This window comes from Xiphophorus hellerii, chromosome 17 (assembly GCF_003331165.1).
Source record: "Xiphophorus hellerii strain 12219 chromosome 17, Xiphophorus_hellerii-4.1, whole genome shotgun sequence".
Classification (NCBI taxonomy): domain Eukaryota; kingdom Metazoa; phylum Chordata; class Actinopteri; order Cyprinodontiformes; family Poeciliidae; genus Xiphophorus; species Xiphophorus hellerii.
Genome location: NC_045688.1, coordinates 7,442,832 through 7,466,782, shown reverse-complemented (window position 1 = coordinate 7,466,782; position 23,951 = coordinate 7,442,832). Strand labels below are relative to the sequence as shown.

At 34.2% G+C, this 23,951-nt stretch overlaps 1 protein-coding gene across 1 annotated transcript in view; it reads right to left on the bottom strand.

Annotated features, from left to right (window-relative positions):
* Positions 1–23,951, bottom strand: part of ada2b (adenosine deaminase 2b) — a 33,508-nt gene that overhangs the window by 5,737 nt on the left and 3,820 nt on the right. The window contains exons 4-7 of the mRNA XM_032589850.1: positions 22,665–22,875; positions 22,453–22,580; positions 20,961–21,051; positions 20,765–20,873 (exon numbers count right to left, since the gene is read on the bottom strand). Of these exons, the coding sequence (XP_032445741.1) occupies positions 20,765–20,873; positions 20,961–21,051; positions 22,453–22,580; positions 22,665–22,875 (539 nt within the window). The remainder of the gene's footprint in view (positions 1–20,764; positions 20,874–20,960; positions 21,052–22,452; positions 22,581–22,664; positions 22,876–23,951) is intronic.

Here is a 23,951-nt window from a genome sequence, read left to right as displayed (position 1 = left end):
AGTATGTCGTTTTTTGAACATTTTCAAAGTCATAGTATAGTATGTCGTTTTTTGGACCACATACTATAGTATGTCGTTTTTTGAACATTTTCAAAGTCATAGTATAGTATGTCGTTTTTTGGACATTTTCGAAGTCATAGTATAGTATGTCGTTTTTTGGACGACATACTATAGTATGTCGTTTTTTGGACATTTTCGACGTCATAGTATAGTATGTCGTTTTTTTGGACATTTTCGAAGTCATAGTATAGTATGTCGTTTTTTGGACATTTTCGACGTCATAGTATAGTATGTCGTTTTTTTTGGACATTTTCGACGTCATAGTATAGTATGTCGTTTTTTGGACATTTTCGAAGTCATAGTATAGTATGTCGTTTTTTGGACATTTTCAAAGTCATAGTATAGTATGTCGTTTTTTGGACGACATAGTATAGTATGTCGTTTTTTGGACATTTTCGAAGTCATAGTATAGTATGTCGTTTTTTTGGACATTTTTGACGTCATAGTATAGTATGTCGTTTTTTGGACATTTTCGACGTCATAGTATAGTATGTCGTTTTTTTTGGACATTGTCGACGTCATAGTATATTATGTCGTTTTTTGGACGTCATAGTATAGTATGTCGTTTTTTGGACATTTTCGACGTCATAGTATAGTATGTCGTTATTTGGACATTTTCGACGTCATACTATAGTATGTCGTTTTGTGGACATTTTCGACGTCATAGTCGAAAATGTCGACTATGACGCCGACATGTCCAAAAAAACGACATACTATAGTATGTCGTTTTTTTTGGACATTTTCAAAGTCATAGTATAGTATGTCGTTTTTTGGACGACATAGTATAGTATGTCGTTTTTTGGACATTTTCGACGTCATGGTATAGTATGTCGTTTTTTGGACATTTTCGACGTCATGGTATAGTATGTCGTTTTTTTAGACATTTTCGACGTCATAGTATAGTATGTCGTTTTTGAACATTTTCAAAGTCATAGTATAGTATGTCGTTTTTTGGACGACATAGTATAGTATGTCGTTTTTTGGACATTTTCGACGTCATGGTATAGTATGTCGTTTTTTTAGACATTTTCGACGTCATAGTATAGTATGTCGTTTTTGAACATTTTCAAAGTCATAGTATAGTATGTCGTTTTTTGGACGACATATATAGTATGTCGTTTTTTGGACATTTTCGACGTCATAGTATAGTATGTCGTTTTTTTGGACACATTCGAAGTCATAGTATAGTATGTCGTTTTTTGGACATTTTCGACTTCATAGTATAGTATGTCGTTTTTTGGACATTTTCGGCGTCATAGTATAGTATGTCGTTTTTTGGACATTTTCGACGTCATAGTATAGTATGTCGTTTTTTGGACATTTTCGACGTCATAGTATAGTATGTCGTTTTTTGGACATTTTCGACGTCATAGTATAGTATGTCGTTTTTTTGGACATTTTCGACGTCATAGTATAGTATGTCGTTTTTTGAACATTTTCAAAGTCATAGTATAGTATGTCGTTTTTTGGACGACATAGTATAGTATGTCGTTTTTTGGACATTTTCGACGTCATAGTATAGTATGTCGTTTTTTTGGACATTTTCGACGTCATAGTATAGTATGTCGTTTTTTAGACATTTTCGGCGTCATATTATAGTATGTCGTTTTTTGGACATTTTCGAAGTCATAGTATAGTATGTCGTTTTTTGGACATTTTCGGCGTCATAGTATGTGGTTTTTTGAACATTTTCGATGTCATAGTATAGTATGTAATTTTTTGAACATTTTCAAAGTCATAGTATAGTATGTCGTTTTTTGGACGACATAGTAAAGTATGTCGTTTTTTGGACATTTTCGACGTCATAGTAAAGTATGTCATTTTTTCGACATTTTCGACGTCATACTATATAGTATGTCGTTTTTTGGACATTTTCGAAGTCATAGTATAGTATGTCGTTTTTTGGACATTTTCGGCGTCATAGTATGTGGTTTTTTGGACATTTTCGACGTCATAGTATAGTATGTCGTTTTTTGAACATTTTCAAAGTCATAGTATAGTATGTCGTTTTTTGGACCACATACTATAGTATGTCGTTTTTTGAACATTTTCAAAGTCATAGTATAGTATGTCGTTTTTTGGACGACATACTATAGTATGTCGTTTTTTGGACATTTTCGACGTCATAGTATAGTATGTCATTTTTTGGACATTTTCGAAGTCATAGTATAGTATGTCGTTTTTTGGACGACATACTATAGTATGTCGTTTTTTGGACATTTTCGACGTCATAGTATAGTATGTCGTTTTTTGGACATTTTCGAAGTCATAGTATAGTATGTCGTTTTTTGGACATTTTCGACGTCATAGTATAGTATGTCGTTTTTTTTGGACATTTTCGACGTCATAGTATAGTATGTCGTTTTTTGGACATTTTCGAAGTCATAGTATAGTATGTCGTTTTTTGGACATTTTCAAAGTCATAGTATAGTATGTCGTTTTTTGGACGACATAGTATAGTATGTCGTTTTTTGGACATTTTCGAAGTCATAGTATAGTATGTCGTTTTTTTGGACATTTTTGACGTCATAGTATAGTATGTCGTTTTTTGGAAATTTTCGACGTCATAGTATAGTATGTCGTTTTTTTTGGACATTGTCGACGTCATAGTATATTATGTCGTTTTTTGGACGTCATAGTATAGTATGTCGTTTTTTGGACATTTTCGACGTCATAGTATAGTATGTCGTTATTTGGACATTTTCGACGTCATACTATAGTATGTCGTTTTGTGGACATTTTCGACGTCATAGTCGAAAATGTCGACTATGACGCCGACATGTCCAAAAAAACGACATACTATAGTATGTCGTTTTTTTGGACATTTTCGACGTCATAGTATAGTATGTCGTTTTTTGAACATTTTCAAAGTCATAGTATAGTATGTCGTTTTTTGGACGACATAGTATAGTATGTCGTTTTTTGGACATTTTCGACGTCATGGTATAGTATGTCGTTTTTTTAGACATTTTCGACGTCATAGTATAGTATGTCGTTTTTGAACATTTTCAAAGTCATAGTATAGTATGTCGTTTTTTGGACGACATAGTATAGTATGTCGTTTTTTGGACATTTTCGACGTCATGGTATAGTATGTCGTTTTTTTAGACATTTTCGACGTCATAGTATAGTATGTCGTTTTTGAACATTTTCAAAGTCATAGTATAGTATGTCGTTTTTTGGACGACATATATAGTATGTCGTTTTTTGGACATTTTCGAAGTCATAGTATAGTATGTCGTTTTTTTGGACACATTCGAAGTCATAGTATAGTATGTCGTTTTTTGGACATTTTCGACGTCATAGTATAGTATGTCGTTTTTTTTGGACATTGTCGACGTCATAGTATATTATGTCGTTTTTTGGACGTCATAGTATAGTATGTCGTTTTTTGGACATTTTCGACGTCATAGTATAGTATGTCGTTTTTTGGACATTTTCGGCGTCATAGTATAGTATGTCGTTTTTTGGACATTTTCGACGTCATACTATAGTATGTCGTCTTGTGGACATTTTCGACGTCATAGTATAGTATGTCGTTTTTTGGACATTTTCGAAGTCATAGTATAGTATGTCGTTTTTTGGACATTTTCGACGTCATAGTATAGTATGTCGTTTTTTTGGACATTTTTGACGTCATAGTATAGTATGTCGTTTTTTGGACATTTTCGACGTCATAGTATAGTATGTCGTTTTTTCGACATTTTCGGCGTCATAGTATAGTATGTCGTTTTTTGGACATTTCAACGTCATAGTATAGTATGTCGTTTTTTGGACATTTCCGACGTCATAGTATAGTATGTCGTTCTTTGAACATTTTCAAAGTCATAGTATAGTATGTCGTTTTTTGGACGTCATAGTATAGTATGTCGTTTTTTGGACATTTTCGACGTCATAGTATAGTATGTCGTTTTTTGGACATTTTCGACGTCATAGTATAGTATGTCGTTTTTTGGACATTTTCGGCGTCATAGTATAGTATGTCGTTTTGTGGACATTTTCGACGTCATAGTATAGTATGTCGTTTTTTGAACATTTTCGACGTCATAGTATAGTATGTCGTTTTTTGGACGACATACTATAGTATGTCGTTTTTTGGACATTTTCGACGTCATAGTATAGTATGTCGTTTTTTGGACATTTTCGAAGTCATAGTATGTCGTTTTTTGGACATTTTCGACGTCATAGTATAGTATGTCGTTTTTTTGGACATTTTCGACGTCATAGTATAGTATGTCGTTTTTTTGAACATTTTCAAAGTCATAGTATAGTATGTCGTTTTTTGGACGACATAGTATAGTATGTCGTTTTTTGGACATTTTCGGCGTCATAGTATAGTATGTCGTTTTTTGGACGACATAGTATAGTATGTCGTTTTTTGAACATTTTCGACGTCATAGTATAGTATTTCGTTTTTTGGACATTTTCGACGTCATAGTATAATATGTCGTTTTTTGGACATTTTCGAAGTCATAGTATGTCGTTTTTTGGACATTTTCGACGTCATAGTATAGTATGTCGTTTTTTTGGACATTTTCGACGTCATAGTATAGTATGTCGTTTTTTGAAAATTTTCAAAGTCATAGTATAGTATGTCGTTTTTTGGACGACATAGTAAAGTATGTCGTTTTTTGGACATTTTCGACGTCATAGTATAGTATGTCATTTTTTCGACATTTTCGACGTCATACTATATAGTATGTCGTTTTTTGGACATTTTCGACGTCATAGTATAGTATGTCGTTTTTTGGACATTTTCGAAGTCATAGTATGTCGTTTTTTGGACATTTTCGACGTCATAGTATAGTATGTCGTTTTTTCGACATTTTCGACGTCATACTATATAGTATGTCGTTTTGTGGACATTTTCGACGTCATAGTATAGTATGTCGTTTTTTGGACGACATAGTATAGTATGTCGTTTTTTCGACATTTTCGACGTCATAGTATAGTATGTCGTTTTTTTGGACATTTTCGACGTCATAGTATAGTATGTCGTTTTTTTGAACATTTTCAAAGTCATAGTATAGTATGTCGTTTTTTGGACGACATAGTATAGTATGTCGTTTTTTGGACATTTTCGGCGTCATAGTATAGTATGTCGTTTTTTGGACGACATAGTATAGTATGTCGTTTTTTGAACATTTTCGACGTCATAGTATAGTATTTCGTTTTTTGGACATTTTCGACGTCATAGTATAGTATGTCGTTTTTTGGACATTTTCGAAGTCATAGTATGTCGTTTTTTGGACATTTTCGACGTCATAGTATAGTATGTCGTTTTTTTGGACATTTTCGACGTCATAGTATAGTATGTCGTTTTTTGAACATTTTCAAAGTCATAGTATAGTATGTCGTTTTTTGGACGACATAGTATAGTATGTCGTTTTTTGGACATTTTCGGCGTCATAGTATAGTATGTCGTTTTTTGGACGACATAGTATAGTATGTCGTTTTTTCGACATTTTCGGCGTCATAGTATAGTATGTCGTTTTTTGGACATTTCAACGTCATAGTATTGTATGTCGTTTTTTCGACATTTTCGACGTCATACTATATAGTATGTCGTTTTGTGGACATTTTCGACGTCATAGTATAGTATGTCGTTTTTTGGACATTTTCGGCGTCATAGTATAGTATGTCGTTTTTTGAACATTTTCAAAGTCATAGTATAGTATGTCGTTTTTTGGACATTTTCGAAGTCATAGTATAGTATGTCGTGTTTTGGACGACATACTATACGTTTTTTAGTATGTTAGTATGTCGTTTTTTGGACATTTTCAAAGTCATAGTATAGTATGTCGTTTTTTGGACGACATAGTATAGTATGTCGTTTTTTGAACATTTTCAAAGTCATAGTATACTATGACGTCGAAAATGTCCAAAAAAACGACATACTATACTATGACGTGGAAAATGTCCAAAAAAACGACATACTATACTATGACGCCGAAAATGTCCCAAAAAACGACATACTATACTATGACGTCGAAAATGTCCAGAAAAACGACATACTATACTATGACTTTGAAAATGTTCAAAAAACGACATACTTTGACATCGAAAATGTCCAGAAAAACGACATACTGTACTATGACGTCGAAAATGTCCAAAAAAACGACATACTGTACTATGACGTCAAAAATGTCCAAAAAAACGACATAGTATGACGTCGAAAATGTCCAAAAAACGACATACTATACTATGACGTCGAAAATGTCCAAAAAAACGACATACTTTACTATGTCGTCCAAAAAACGACATACTATACTATGACTTTGAAAATGTTCAAAAAACGACATACTATACTATGACGTCGAAAATGTCCAAAAAACGACATACCATACTATGACGTGGAAAATGTCCAAAAAAACGACATACTATATTATGACGCCGAAAATGTCCCAAAAAACGACATACTATACTATGACGTCGAAAATGTCCAAAAAACGACATACTATACTATGACGTCGAAAATGTCCAAAAAAACGACATACTATATACTATGACGTCGAAAATGTCCAAAAAACGACATAGTATGCTATGACGCCGAAAATGTCCAAGAAACGACATATTATACTATGTTGTCGAAAATGTCCAAAAAAACGACATATTATACTATGACGTCGAAAATGTCCAAACAACGACATACTATACTATGACGTCGAAATGTCCAAAAAACGACATACTATACTATGACGTCGAAAATGTCCAAAAAACGACATACTATACTATGACGTCAAAAATGTCCAAAAAAACGACCTACTGTACTATGACGTCGAAAACGTCCAAAAAAACGACATACTATACTATGATGTCGAAAACGTCCAAAAAACGACATATTATACTATGACGTCGACAATGTCCAAAAAACGACATATTATACTATGACGTCGACAATGTCCAAAAAACGACATACTATAATGTCCAAAAAACGACATACCATACTTTGACGTGGAAAATGTCCAAAAAACGACATACCATACTTTGACGTGGAAAACGTCCAAAAAACGACATACTATACTATGACGTCGAAAATGTCCAAAAAACGACATATTATACTATGACGTCGAAAATGTCCAAAAAACGACATACTATACTATGACGTCGAAAATGTCCAAAAAAACGACATACTATACTATGATGTCGAAAACGTCCAAAAAACGACAAATTATACTATGACGTCGACAATGTCCAAAAAACGACATACTATACTATGACTTCGAAAATGTCCAAAAAACGACATACTGTACTATGACGTCGAAAACGTCCAAAAAAACGACATACTATACTATGATGTCGAAAACGTCCAAAAAACGACAAATTATACTATGACGTCGACAATGTCCAAAAAACGACATACTATACTATGACTTCGAAAATGTCCAAAAAACGACATACCATACTTTGACGTGGAAAATGTCCAAAAAGCGACATACCATACTATGACGTCGAAAATGTCCAAAAAACGACATACTATACTTTGACATCGAAAATGTCCAGAAAAACGACATACTATACTATGACGCCGAAAATGTCCAAAAAACGACATACTATACTATGACGTCGAAAATGTCGAGAAAAACGACATACTATACTATGACGTGGAAAATGTCCAAAAAAACGACATACTATACTATGACGTGGAAAATGTCCAAAAAACGACATACTGTACTATGACGTAGAAAATGTCCAAAAAAACGACATACTATACTATGACGTCAAAAATGTTCAAAAAACGACATACTATACTATGACGTCAAAAATGTCCAAAAAACAACATATTATAATATGTCGTTTTCCATGACGTCGAAAATGTCCAAAAAAACGACATACTATACTATGAGGCCGAAAATGTTCAAAAAAACGACATACTATACTATGACGTCGAAAATGTCCAAAAAACGACATACTATGACGCCGAAAATGTCCAAAAAAACGACATACTATACTATGACGTCGAAAATGTCCAGAAAAACGACATACTATACTATGAAGTGGAAAATGTCCAAAAAAACGACATACTATACTATGACGCCGAAAATGTCCAAAAAAACGACATACTACACTATGACGTCGACAATGTCAAAAAAACGACATACCATACTATGACGTCGAAAATGTCCAAAAAACGACATACCATACTTTGACGTGGAAAACGTCCAAAAAACGACATACTATACTATGACGTCGAAAATGTCCAAAAAACGACATATTATACTATGACGTCAAAAATGTCCAAAAAAACGACATACTATACTATGACGTCGAAAATGTCCAAAAAACGACATACTATACTATGACGTCGAAAATGTCCAAAAAAACGACATACTATACTATGACGTCGAAAATGTCCAGAAAAACGACATACTGTACTATGACGTCGAAAATGTCCAAAAAAACGACATACTATACTATGACGTCGACAATGTCCAAAAAACGACATACTATGTATGACGTCGAAAATGTCCAAAAAACGACATACCATACTATGACGTCGAAAATGTCCAAAAAACGACATACCATACTTTGACGTCGAAAATGTCCAGAAAAACGACATACTATACTATGACGTCGAAAATGTCCAAAAAACGACATACTATACTATGACATGGAAAATGTCCAGAAAAACGACATACTATACTATGACTCCGAAAATGTCCAAAAAACGACATACTATACTATGACGTCGAAAATGTCCAGAAAAACGACATACTATACTATGACGTCGAAAATGTCCAAAAAAACGACATACTATACTATGACGCCGAAAATGTCCAAAAAACGACATACTATACTATGACGTAGAAAATGTCCAAAAAAACGACATACTATACTATGACGTCGAAAATGTCCAAGAAACGACATACTATACTATGACGCCGAAAATGTCCAAAAAACGACATAGTATGCTATGACGCCGAAAATGTCCAAAAATCGACATATACTATGTCGTCGAAAATGTCCAAAAAACGACATACTATACTTTGACGTCGAAAATGTCCAGAAAAACGACATACTATACTATGACGTCGAAAATGTCCAAAAAACGACATACTATATATACTATGACGTGGAAAATGTCCAGAAAAACGACATACTATACTATGACGCCGAAAATGTCCAAAAAACGACATACTATATATACTATGACGTGGAAAATGTCCAGAAAAACGACATACTATACTATGACGCCGAAAATGTCCAAAAAACGACATACTATACTATGACGTCGAAAATGTCCAAAAAAAACGACATACTATACTATGACGTCAAAAATGTCCAAAAAACGACATATTATACTATGACGTCGAAAATGTCCAAAAAAACGACATACTGTACTATGACGTCGAAAATGTCCAGAAAAACGACATACTATACTATGACGTCGAAAATGTCCAAAAAAACGACATACTATACTATGACGTCGAAAATGTCCAAAAAACGACACACTATACTATGACGTCGAAAATGTCCAGAAAAACGACATACTGTACTATGACGTCGAAAATGTCCAAAAAAACGACATACTATACTATGACGTCGACAATGTCCAAAAAACGACATAGTATGCTATGACGCCGAAAATGTCCAAGAAACGACATATTATACTATGTTGTCGAAAATGCCCAAAAAAACGACATATTATACTATGACGTCGAAATGTCCAAAAAACGACATACTATACTATGACGTCGAAAATGTCCAAAAAACGACATACTATACTATGACGTCAAAAATGTCCAAAAAAACGACCTACTGTACTATGACGTCGAAAACGTCCAAAAAAACGACATACTATACTATGACGTCGAAAACGTCCAAAAAACGACATACTATACTATGACGTCGACAATGTCCAAAAAACGACATACTATACTATGACTTCGAAAATGTCCAAAAAACGACATACCATACTTTGACGTGGAAAATGTCCAAAAAGCGACATACCATACTATGACGTCGAAAATGTCCAAAAAACGACATACTATACTTTGACATCGAAAATGTCCAGAAAAACGACATACTATACTATGACGCCGAAAATGTCCAAAAAACGACATACTATACTATGACGTCGAAAATGTCGAGAAAAACGACATACTATACTATGACGTGGAAAATGTCCAAAAAAACGACATACTATACTATGACGTGGAAAATGTCCAAAAAACGACATACTGTACTATGACGTCGAAAATGTCCAAAAAAACGACATACTATGCTATGACGTCAAAAATGTCCAAAAAACGACATACTATACTATGACGTCAAAAATGTCCAAAAAACAACATATTATAATATGTCGTTTTCCATGACGTCGAAAATGTCCAAAAAAACGACATACTATACTATGAGGCCGAAAATGTTCAAAAAAACAACATACTATACTATGACGTCGAAAATGTCCAGAAAAACGACATACTATACTATGAAGTGGAAAATGTCCAAAAAAACGACATACTATACTATGACGCCGAAAATGTCCAAAAAAACGACATACCATACTTTGACGTGGAAAACGTCCAAAAAACGACATACTATACTATGACGTCGAAAATGTCCAAAAAACGACATATTATACTATGACGTCAAAAATGTCCAAAAAAACGACATACTATACTATGACGTCGAAAATGTCCAAAAAACGACATACTATACTATGACGTCGAAAATGTCCAAAAAAACGACATACTATACTATGACGTCGAAAATGTCCAGAAAAACGACATACTATACTATGACGTCGACAATGTCAAAAAAACGACATACTACACTATGACGTCGAAAACGTCCAAAAAACGACCTACTGTACTATGACGTCGAAATTTCCAAAAAAACGACATACTTTACTATGACGTCGACAATGTCAAAAAAACGACATAGTATACTATGACGCCGAAAATGTCCAAGAAACGACATATTATACTATGACGCCGAAAATGTCCAAAAAAACAACATACTATACTATGACGTCGAAAATGTCCAGAAAAACGACATACTATACTATGAAGTGGAAAATGTCCAGAAAAACGACATACTATACTATGACGCCGAAAATGTCCAAAAAAACGACATACTGTACTATGACGTCGAAAATGTCCAAAAAAACGACATACTATACTATGACGTCGAAAATGTCCAAAAAACGACATACTATACTATGACGTCGAAAATGTCCAGAAAAACGACATACTGTACTATGACGTCGAAAATGTCCAAAAAAACGACATACTATACTATGACGTCGACAATGTCCAAAAAACGACATACTATACTATGACATGGAAAATGTCCAGAAAAACGACATACTATACTATGACGCCGAAAATGTCCAAAAAACGACATACTATACTATGACGTCGAAAATGTCCAGAAAAACGACATACTATACTATGACGTCGAAAATGTCCAAAAAAACGACATACTATACTATGACGCCGAAAATGTCCAAAAAACGACATACTATACTATGACGTAGAAAATGTCCAAAAAAACGACATACTATACTATGACGTCGAAAATGTCCAAGAAACGACATACTATACTATGACGCCGAAAATGTCCAAAAATCGACATATACTATGTCGTCGAAAATGTCCAAAAAACGACATACTATACTTTGACGTCGAAAATGTCCAGAAAAACGACATACTATACTATGACGTCGAAAATGTCCAAAAAACGACATACTATATATACTATGACGTGGAAAATGTCCAGAAAAACGACATACTATACTATGACGCCGAAAATGTCCAAAAAACGACATACTATATATACTATGACGTGGAAAATGTCCAGAAAAACGACATACTATACTATGACGCCGAAAATGTCCAAAAAACGACATACTATACTATGACATCGAAAATGTCCAAAAAAAACGACATACTATACTATGACGTCAAAAATGTCCAAAAAACGACATATTATACTATGACGTCGAAAATGTCCAAAAAAACGACATATTATACTATGACGTCGAAAATGTCCAAAAAACGACATACTATACTATGACGTGGAAAATGTCCAAAAAAACGACATACTATACTATGACGACGAAAATATCCAAAAAAACGACATACTATACTATGACTTGGAAAATGTCCAAAAAAACGACATACTATACTATGACGCCGAAAATGTCCAAAAAAACGACATACTATACTATGACGCCGAAAATGTCCAAAAAAACGACATACTGTACTATGACGTCGAAATAGTCCAGAAAAACGACATACTATACTATGAAGTGGAAAATGTCCAAAAAAACGACATACTATACTATGACGCCGAAAATGTCCAAAAAAACGACATACTATACTATGACGTCGACAATGTCCAAAAAACGACATACTATACTATGACGTCGAAAATGTCCAAAAAACGACATACCATACTATGACGTCGAAAATGTCCAAAAAACGACATACCATACTTTGACGTCGAAAATGTCCAGAAAAACGACATACTATACTATGACGTCGAAAATGTCCAAAAAACGACATACTATACTATGACATGGAAAATGTCCAGAAAAACGACATACTATACTATGACGCCGAAAATGTCCAAAAAACGACATACTATACTATGACGTCGAAAATGTCCAGAAAAACGACATACTATACTATGACGTCGAAAATGTCCAAAAAAACGACATACTATACTATGACGCCGAAAATGTCCAAAAAACGACATACTATACTATGACGTCAAAAATGTCCAAAAAACGACATACTATACTATGACGTAGAAAATGTCCAAAAAAACGACATACTATACTATGACGTCGAAAATGTCCAAAAAACGACATACTATACTATGACGCCGAAAATGTCCAAAAAACGACATAGTATGCTATGACGCCGAAAATGTCCAAAAATCGACATATACTATGTCGTCGAAAATGTCCAAAAAACGACATACTATACTTTGACGTCGAAAATGTCCAGAAAAACGACATACTATACTATGACGTCGAAAATGTCCAAAAAACGACATACTATATATACTATGACGTGGAAAATGTCCAGAAAAACGACATACTATACTATGACGCCGAAAATGTCCAAAAAACGACATACTATATATACTATGACGTGGAAAATGTCCAGAAAAACGACATACTATACTATGACGCCGAAAATGTCCAAAAAACGACATACTATACTATGACGTCGAAAATGTCCAAAAAAACGACATACTATACTATGACGTCAAAAATGTCCAAAAAACGACATATTATACTATGACGTCGAAAATGTCCAGAAAAACGACATACTATACTATGACGCCGAAAATGTCCAAAAAACGACATACTATACTATGACTTGGAAAATGTCCAAAAAAACGACATACTATACTATGACGCCGAAAATGTCCAAAAAAACGACATACATATACTATGACGTCGAAAATGTCAAAAAAAAGGACATACTATACTATGACGTCGAAAATGTCCAGAAAAACGACATACTATACTATGAAGTGGAAAATGTCCAAAAAAACGACATACTATATTATGACGCCGAAAATGTCCAAAAATCGACATACTATACTATGACGTCGAAAATGTCCAAAAAACGACATATTATACTATGACGTCGAAAATGTCCAAAAAACGACATACTATACTATGACGTCGAAAATGTCCAAAAAACGACATACCATACTATGACGTCGAAAATGTCCAAAAAACGACATACCATACTTTGACGTGGAAAATGTCCAAAAAACGACATACTATACTATGACGTCGAAAATGTCCAAAAAAACGACATACTATACTATGACGTCGAAAATGTCCAGAAAAACGACATACTATACTATGACGCCGAAAATGTCCAAAAAACGACATACTATACTATGACGTCGAAAATGTCCAGAAAAACGACATATTATACTAAGACGTCGAAAATTTCCAAAAAAAAGACATACTATACTATGACGTTGACAATCTCAAAAAGACGACATACCATACTATGACGTCGAAAATGTCCATAAAACGACATACCATACTTTAACGTGGAAAATGTCCAAAAAACGACATACCATACTTCTACGTGGAAAACGTCCAAAAAACGACATACTATACTATGACGCCGAAAATGTCCAAAAAACGACATATTAAACTATGACGTCGAAAATGTCCAGAAAAACGACATACTATACCATGACGTCGAAAATGTCCAAAAAACGACATACTATACTATGACGTCGAAAATGTCCAAAAAAACGACATACTATACTATGACGTCGAAATGTCCAAAAAACGACATACTATACTATGACGTCGAAAATGTCCAAAAAAACGACATACTATACTATGACGCCGAAAATGTCCAAAAAACGACATACTATACTATGACGTCAAAAATGTCCAAAAAAACGACCTACTGTACTATGACGTCGAAATGTCCAAAAAAACGACATACTGTACTATGACGTCAAAAATGTCCAAAAAAACGACATACTATACTATGACGTCGACAAGGTCCAAAAAACGACATACTATACTATGACGTCGAAAATGTCCAAAAAAACGACATACTATACTATGACGTCGAAAATGTCCAAAAAACGACATACTATACTATGACGTCGAAAATGTCCAAAAAAACGACATACTATACTATGACGCCGAAAATGTCCAAAAAACGACATACTATGATGCCGAAAATGTCCAAAAAACGACATACTATACTATGACGCCGAAAATGTCCAAAAAAAACGACATACTATACTATGACGTCGAAAATGTCCAGAAAAACGACATACTATACTATGACGTGGAAAATGTCCAAAAAAACGACATACTATGATGTCAAAAATGTCCAAAAAACGACATACTGTACTATGACGTCGAAAATGTCCAAAAAAACGACATACTATACTATGACGTCGAAAATGTCCAAAAAAACGACATACTATACTATGACGTCGAAAATGTCCAAAAAACGACATACTATACTATGACGCCGAAAATGTCCAAAAAATGACATACTATACTATGACGTCGACAATGTCAAAAAAACGACATACTACACTATGACGTCGAAAACGTCCAAAAAACGACCTACTGTACTATGACGTCGAAATGTCCAAAAAAACGACATACTATACTATGACGTCGACAATGTCAAAAAAACGACATACCATACTATGACGTCGAAAATTTCCAAAAAACGACATACCTTACTTTGACGTGGAAAATGTCCAAAAAACGACATACTATACTATGACGTCGAAAATGTCCAAAAAAACGACATACTACACTATGACGTCGAAAATGTCCAAAAAACGACATACTATACTATGACGTCGAAAATGTCCAGAAAAACGACATACTATACTATGACGTCGAAAATGTCCAAAAAAACGACATACTATGACGTGAAAAATGTCCAAAAAACGACATACTGTACTATGACGTCGAAAATGTCCAAAAAAACGACATACTATACTATGACGTCAAAAATGTCCAAAAAAACGACATACTATACTATGACGTCGAAAATGTCCAAAAAACGACATACTATACTATGACGCCGAAAATGTCCAAAAAATGACATACTATACTATGACGTCGACAATGTCAAAAAAACGACATACTACACTATGACGTCGAAAACGTCCAAAAAACGACCTACTGTACTATGACGTCGAAATGTCCAAAAAAACGACATACTATACTATGACGTCGACAATGTCAAAAAAACGACATACCATACTATGACGTCGAAAATGTCCAAAAAAACGACATACTATACTATGACGTCGACAATGTCCAAAAAACGACATACTATACTATGACGTCGAAAATGTCCAAAAAACGACATACCATACTATGACGTCGAAAATGTCCAAAAAACGACATACTATACTTTGACGTCGAAAATGTCCAGAAAAACGACATACTATACTATGACGTCGAAAATGTCCAAAAAACGACATACTATACTATGACGTGGAAAATGTCCAGAAAAACGACATACTATACTATGACGCCGAAAATGTCCAAAAAACGACATACTATACTATGACGTCGAAAATGTCCAGAAAAACGACATACTATACTATGACGTCGAAAATGTCCAAAAAAACGACATACTATACTATGACGCCGAAAATGTCCAAAAAACGACATACTATACTATGACGTCAAAAATGTCCAAAAAACGACATACTATACTATGACGTCGAAAATGTCCAAAAAAACGACATACTATACTATGACGTCGAAAATGTCCAAAAAACGACATACTATACTATGATGTGGAAAATGTCCAAAAAAACGACATACTATACTATGACGTCGAAAATGTCCAAAAAACGACATACTGTACTATGACGTCGAAAATGTCCAAAAAAACGACATACTGTACTATGACGTCGAAAATGTCCAAAAAAACGACATAGTATGACGCCGAAAATGTCCAAAAAACGACATATTATACTATGACGTCGAAAATGTCCAAAAAAACGACATACTATACTATGACGTCGAAAATGTCCAAAAAAACGACATACTATACTATGACGTCGAAAATGTCCAAAAAACGACATACTATACTATGACGTCAAAAATGTCCAAAAAACGACATAGTATGCTATGACGCCGAAAATGTCCAAGAAACGACATATTATACTATGTTGTCGAAAATGTCCAAAAAAACGACATATTATACTATGACGTCGAAAATGTCCAAAAAAACGACATACTATACTATGACGCCGAAAATGTCCAAAAAACGACATACTATACTATGACGTCAAAAATGTCCAAAAAACAACATATTATAATATGTCGTTTTCCATGACGTCGAAAATGTCCAAAAAAACGACATACTATACTATGAGGCCGAAAATGTCCAAAAAAACGACATACTATACTATGACGTCGAAAATGTCCAAAAAACGACATACTATGACGCCGAAAATGTCCAAAAAAACGACATACTATACTATGACGTCGAAAATGTCCAGAAAAACGACATACTATACTATGAAGTGGAAAATGTCCAAAAAAACGACATACTATACTATGACGCCGAAAATGTCCAAAAAAACGACATACTACACTATGACGTCGACAATGTCAAAAAAACGACATACCATACTATGACGTCGAAAATGTCCAAAAAACGACATACCATACTTTGACGTGGAAAACGTCCAAAAAACGACATACTATACTATGACGTCGAAAATGTCCAAAAAACGACATATTATACTATGACGTCAAAAATGTCCAAAAAAACGACATACTATACTATGACGTCGAAAATGTCCAAAAAACGACATACTATACTATGACGTCGAAAATGTCCAAAAAAACGACATACTATACTATGACGTCGAAAATGTCCAGAAAAACGACATACTATACTATGACGTCGACAATGTCAAAAAAACGACATACTACACTATGACGTCGAAAACGTCCAAAAAACGACCTACTGTACTATGACGTCGAAATTTCCAAAAAAACGACATACTTTACTATGACGTCGACAATGTCAAAAAAACGACATAGTATATACTATGACGCCGAAAATGTCCAAGAAACGACATATTATACTATGACGCCGAAAATGTCCAAAAAAACAACATACTATACTATGACGTCGAAAATGTCCAGAAAAACGACATACTATACTATGACGTCGAAAATGTCCAGAAAAACGACATACTATACTATGAAGTGAAAAATGTCCAAAAAAACGACATACTATACTATGACGCCGAAAATGTCCAAAAATCGACATACTATACTATGACGTCGAAAATGTCCAAAAAACGACATACTATACTATGACGTCGAAAATGTCCAAAAAAACGACATACTATACTATGACGTCGAAAATGTCCAGAAAAACGACATACTATACTATGACGTCGAAAATGTCCAAAAAAACGACATACTATACTATGACGTCGAAAATGTCCAGAAAAACGACATACTATACTATGACGCCGAAAATGTCCAAAAAAACGACATACTGTACTATGACGTCGAAAATGTCCAGAAAAACGACATACTATACTATGACGTCGAAAATGTCCAAAAAACGACATACTATACTATGAAGTGGAAAATGTCCAAAAAAACGACATACTATACTATGACGCCGAAAATGTCCAAAAAAACGACATACTGTACTATGACGTCGAAAATGTCCAAGAAACGACATATTATACTATGACGCCGAAAATGTCCAAAAAAACAACATACTATACTATGACGTCGAAAATGTCCAGAAAAACGACATACTATACTATGAAGTGGAAAATGTCCAGAAAAACGACATACTATACTATGAAGTGGAAAATGTCCAAAAAAACGACATACTATACTATGACGCCGAAAATGTCCAAAAAAACGACATACTGTACTATGACGTCGAAAATGTCCAGAAAAACGACATACTATACTATGACGTCGAAAATGTCCAAAAAAACGACATACTATACTATGACGTCGAAAATGTCCAAAAAACGACATACTATACTATGACGCCGAAAATGTCCAAAAAAACGACATACTATACTATGACGTCGAAAATGTCCAGAAAAACGACATACTATACTATGAAGTGGAAAATGTCCAAAAAAACGACATACTATACTATTACGTCGAAAATGTCCAAAAAACGACATACTATACTATGACGCCGAAAATGTCCAAAAAACGACATACTATGATGCCGAAAATGTCCAAAAAACGACATACTATACTATGACGCCGAAAATGTCCAAAAAAACGACATACTATACTATGACGTCGAAAATGTCCAGAAAAACGACATACTATACTATGACGTCGAAAACGTCCAAAAAACGACATACTATACTATGACGCCGAAAATGTCCAAAAAACGACATATTATACTATGACGTCGAAAATGTCCAAAAAACGACATACTATGACGTCGAAAAGGTCCAAAAAATGACATACTATAGTAATGACGTCGAAAATGACATATCAATATGATATGTCAATATGACATATGAGTGAAACAATGACATATCATACTATGATTCTGGGGTGAATATGATTGTAGATTTTTGGCAACATTACTACAGAAAGTTATTTACCTGTGAACAGAGAACCCTTCGATGTTGATAAAGTTAGTACTGTAGAAATCATCAAAACACACGCGGTCTATCAAGCAATTAAAGAACTGTCTGTAAATAAATCTATAGGAATGGATCCTATTTCAGCCTAACATCTCAAATTTGCAAGTACAATGTTAGTCCCTCTTCTTGCCTTGTGTTTCACTGGTTGTATTATGCATGGCTTTATTCCTGATACCTTGATGAATGTTCTTCTATTTCCTGTGATTAAAAACAAAGCTGGTAAAATTGGCAGCTCTGATAATTATAGACCTATAGCCCTAGCTAGTACACTGTGTAAAGTCTTTGAACTAATTCTTTTGCCAAAATTTGCAAAGATAGTTATGTCTACTGACAATCAATTTGGGTTCAAGTTCAAACATGGAGCTGATATGTGTTTATATGGCCTAAAAGAATTACTGAATAATTATAATAGCAAAAATTCTACAATTTTTCTGTGTTTTTTTAGACGCCACTAAGGCTTTTGATCGTGTAAATCATAGAAAACTATTTTTAAAATTGTGCCAAGCTTTTGTGCCCAAATATATAGTAAGATGTCTGTCCTATTGGTATGCTAATCAAACTCCAAGTTCAGCTGGTCTTCAGAAGCTGCTTAATGTCTGTTCAGCATATGGTAAGCTACATGATGTTAAATTCAATCCATCAAAAAGTATCATTTTGATCTGTCGCATTAAAGAGGACAAAAATAGGGTATTTCCAAATTTTAAGCTGTCTGGGACTTTATTGAATGTCTCAAATGAAGTAAAATATCTTGGTCATGTGTTGACAAACCGTCTGTCTGATGATGAGGACATTTACAGTCAGGTTTCAATGATATATGCTCAGGAAATATCCTTGTCCGTAATTTTGGATTCTGTTCTGGTGAAGTGAAACTGAACTTGTTTAGATCATATTGTACATCACTGTATACTGCACATTTGTGGTGCAATTTTAAAAAAGCCAGTCTTCAAAGATTGAAGGTGGCTTATAATGATGCATCAAGACTGCTGTTAAATAAGCCCAGGTGGTCCAGTGCTTGTGAAAGGTGTGTATCCGCTCGCGTCAGCACTTTGATGGCTGTTTCAAGAAAGCTTACATATACGTAAATTTATTTGTCGTTTAAATGAGTTTAGTAATAGAATTATTCTATTGTTCACTAACGTTAAATATAGTGCAGTAAAATACTCATCTGTACTCTGGAGACATTGGAATGATTGCCTCCTGAATGGTTAGGAGCCGTTTTGTTATTTTACTTTTTATTCTTGTATTGTTTTTGTTTTCTTTTTTATGTAATTTGGACTTTGAGTCTGTAATAAAATCCATCCATCCATCCGACCTGACGTCGAAAACGACTTAAAAATTACATGGTGTACTATGACGTAGAAAATGAGGCTAAATGACATAGTATACTGTGACATACTATGTAGTAAAATAAAAATGGCATCGTATAGAAATGACATCATATTTTCGACAGAGTATAATGTCGAAAACGACCTAAAAATGACACATACTATACTATCGCATTGAAAATGATGTGTAATAATTTAAGACTTTTTAAGGATTCGCTCACACATCTACTGACCCGTCTCTCCTGCATGGAAGAAGTACGGCAGCGATGCTCCCAGCTCAGCTGGCAGGGAAAGAGCTTCTCTGAAGTACCAAAGAGTCCGCCCGCTATTCTCCCTGCCGACCTACAAACCAAAATATATCACATTATGACAGGAAGAGGCTAATTGATACAGGATGGTCAAACAATTTGCAACTAAATAAAGTCTTGCCATGTCAAATCCTGCAACAACATCTGGGAAGTCTTTCTTCAGCTGGATGGCCTCTGTCACAGCAGCTTTGACCTCTGACACGCTCAGAGCCCTGAAGATGGCAACCGTAGAACGGAGTCAAAAACTAATACAGTTCAGCTTTAGCACAAAACGTCTCTGACATACATAAAGTAGACCCCAACATGTGAATTTACAACAATATTCAAAAGAACAACACTTTGTTATAAGGATATGCCAACAGTTTAAGCTTAATTTGGGTAACTGTTAAGAGTTGAATCATATAATATCGTTGAATTTAAGATTTATGTTGTAAACATAAACACCTACTATATAAATCTAAACATCTTCACAATGTGATACATTTCCTTCTTTGTTTATTGCAAGTCTCTAAAAATGTATCTAGAGAGTATCTTTCAAGACAAAATCACAAAGTCCGGCATAATATATTAAAATCATAAAACAGAATCAATCAAGTAAAATGTTTAAAAGATTAAATAAAAACACCCATGTCTATAGTTTAGTGGAAAAACATCCCAGAAACTCGGAGCTCTAAAATGCTCCTATTTTTGCCTTAAGTCTGATCAATTATGCAAAAATAATTATTATTTAAACAAATATTAATTTATTATGGAGCAAACAATTCAATTGTAGCTTTTAGAGAACAACACACTGAATTTTCTTTATATTAATGATAAAATATTTCTTCAAATTTGGCTTTTATATTAAAAACAAAACTTTTATTAATATATTGTCACAACAACCAACTACATTATTCCAAATTTGCTCCTATTTTATTGTAGCTGCTTATTTTTATTTATTTATTGTACTTTGTTTTTTATGCTGGATATTGTTATGTTGTAAATTTGCCTCTCTATTTCTTATTTTTATTTTATTTTTTAACCATAGTTTAAATGTATGCATCTATTCTACGCGGATTTTAAAATTTTTTATGTTTGTAATTTTTATCCTTTTCATACACATGTTAAAATAAAAGATAAAATAAACAATGCTAGAAAAAAACAAGACAAAAATAGTACATAAATAAATATAAATATTTAAATTCCTATCAATGGCAAGAACACAAATCAGAGAAAAAAAGCTTATCATTGTGAATTATAACTTTAAACTTAAAATTGTGCCTTTAGCAGTAAACTGGCTAACTTTTGAATTCAAATAAAAAGAAATTAGAACAAAAGAAAACTAGGAGAAAATTAAGTCCATATGCTTCATATTTGTGTAAAAATGTCTTTATAGCATCTCATTAAATGTCTGAGTGCTGCTGAAGCCAGAACGTCTCCAACAACCAGACACCAACATCTTTCTCTTTGCTGCTATTTCTACTTCAATCATGAGATAAATAAATTTAATTTTAGTTAAATAAAATAAATAAACAACAAAGTGTGGAAATTGAGACACATGGTTTCCACTTTATTGAACTGGCATGATTTTTCTTGCTTTATCTATAAATCTATTCGATCTAGCCATGTTATACCTGTGGACTGAAATTATAATCCTGGCTCCAAAAAACTCTGGATAATTTTGTTTGAACTTTGATGTCACTTCCTGGAACATCTTCAGAGTCCAGATCTTGTCGTGAATCGTTCCATCAAGTTCATACGTCTGAAACGAAGAGAAGAAAAATTTATCTACTGGAAGTGGTTTTTTAGTAGAAGCTCAAACTGATCATGTGGGAAGAAAACGAACCCTGGACAGACCGCTCCTCAGCTCCAGATACATGATGTTGTCCCTGTGAAGCTCCTCTAATCCCTGGTAGATGTAATCCCTCAGAACAGGAGCGTGGGTGATCAACCCCGCAGCGGCGATGAAGGCCTTCTCAAACTTCTCCCACACAACATCCTGGTTTGGATATTCACCATCTGGATTCTCAGTAAACAGGGTGAGGTGCTGGATTAAACTGGAAAACACCCAGAGGGGAATATTTCAGATTATTTTCCACCATTAAGCATGATAACAGTGAGACCTCGTAGATTTGGTTTGATTGGGGATGAAAACTGCAACATTAGTTACATTTTCAGCTGCTACAGTTCGCTTTTACACTGAACTGTGTCAAACTAAACCAATTAAAAAACCTGTTCCCCTCCTCGCCTGTGGTGGCGCTGCACCAAGAGCGCCACTTCCTTCTTTACAAAATGTAAACAAAAACTGATTGGCATCAGATTTTAACAGTTGTAGGATTTCTCTTTTGTCTTTTCTGACACATGTCTACCGCTAGCACTACACTTACAAGTTTGTTTTGGTTGTATTTACCCAGAATGCCCTGCGCTTTAGTCCACTTCCTGCTTTTATAGCGGTCTCCGGTCCGCACATATGCATTTGAAGCAGACCAGTTTGTTTTTTGTTCTGCACATTAACGGTGCATTCTGACCATCTCTTTTTAACTATAGTTTGTTTGGATAGAAACAAGTATCAAACTCAAGGCCCGTGGGCCAGATCTGGCCCATCATGTCCATTGATGTGGCCCTCTACACTTTAGAGGGACACAAAAATTAAACTTTAAGATAATATTATTTTATCAGTCAAATCCAATCAGCTTTTGTTTGTATAAGATCAAATTACATCATTGTTGAAATATGTTTAAAACTGCTACAGTTTAAGTTGTACTCATCAAATGCAGAGAAAACAATATTAGAACAGTTTGTTAATGGGTGCACCCTGCCAAAACCAGCCCTTCGAGGATATTCATGGTCTTGACGAATGTCCTCAAGACTCCCAATGAGGACATTCAGTCTTGAAGAGACCCAAAAAGAAAATGAGTCAAAAAAAGGTGAACTACGTTCCACCTAAAAACCTTGATCTTAATTCGACTGAAGTGAACTCTGGCGAGGCTTGACTGTATATGTGAACGGTAAACAGATCAAAGACTGATCCAAAAGCAGGAAGTGGACTACAGTGCACAGCATTCTGGGTAAATACAACCAAAACCAACGTGAGTCTAGTGTAGAAATGGCTCATGGTTTTTTACAAATGACA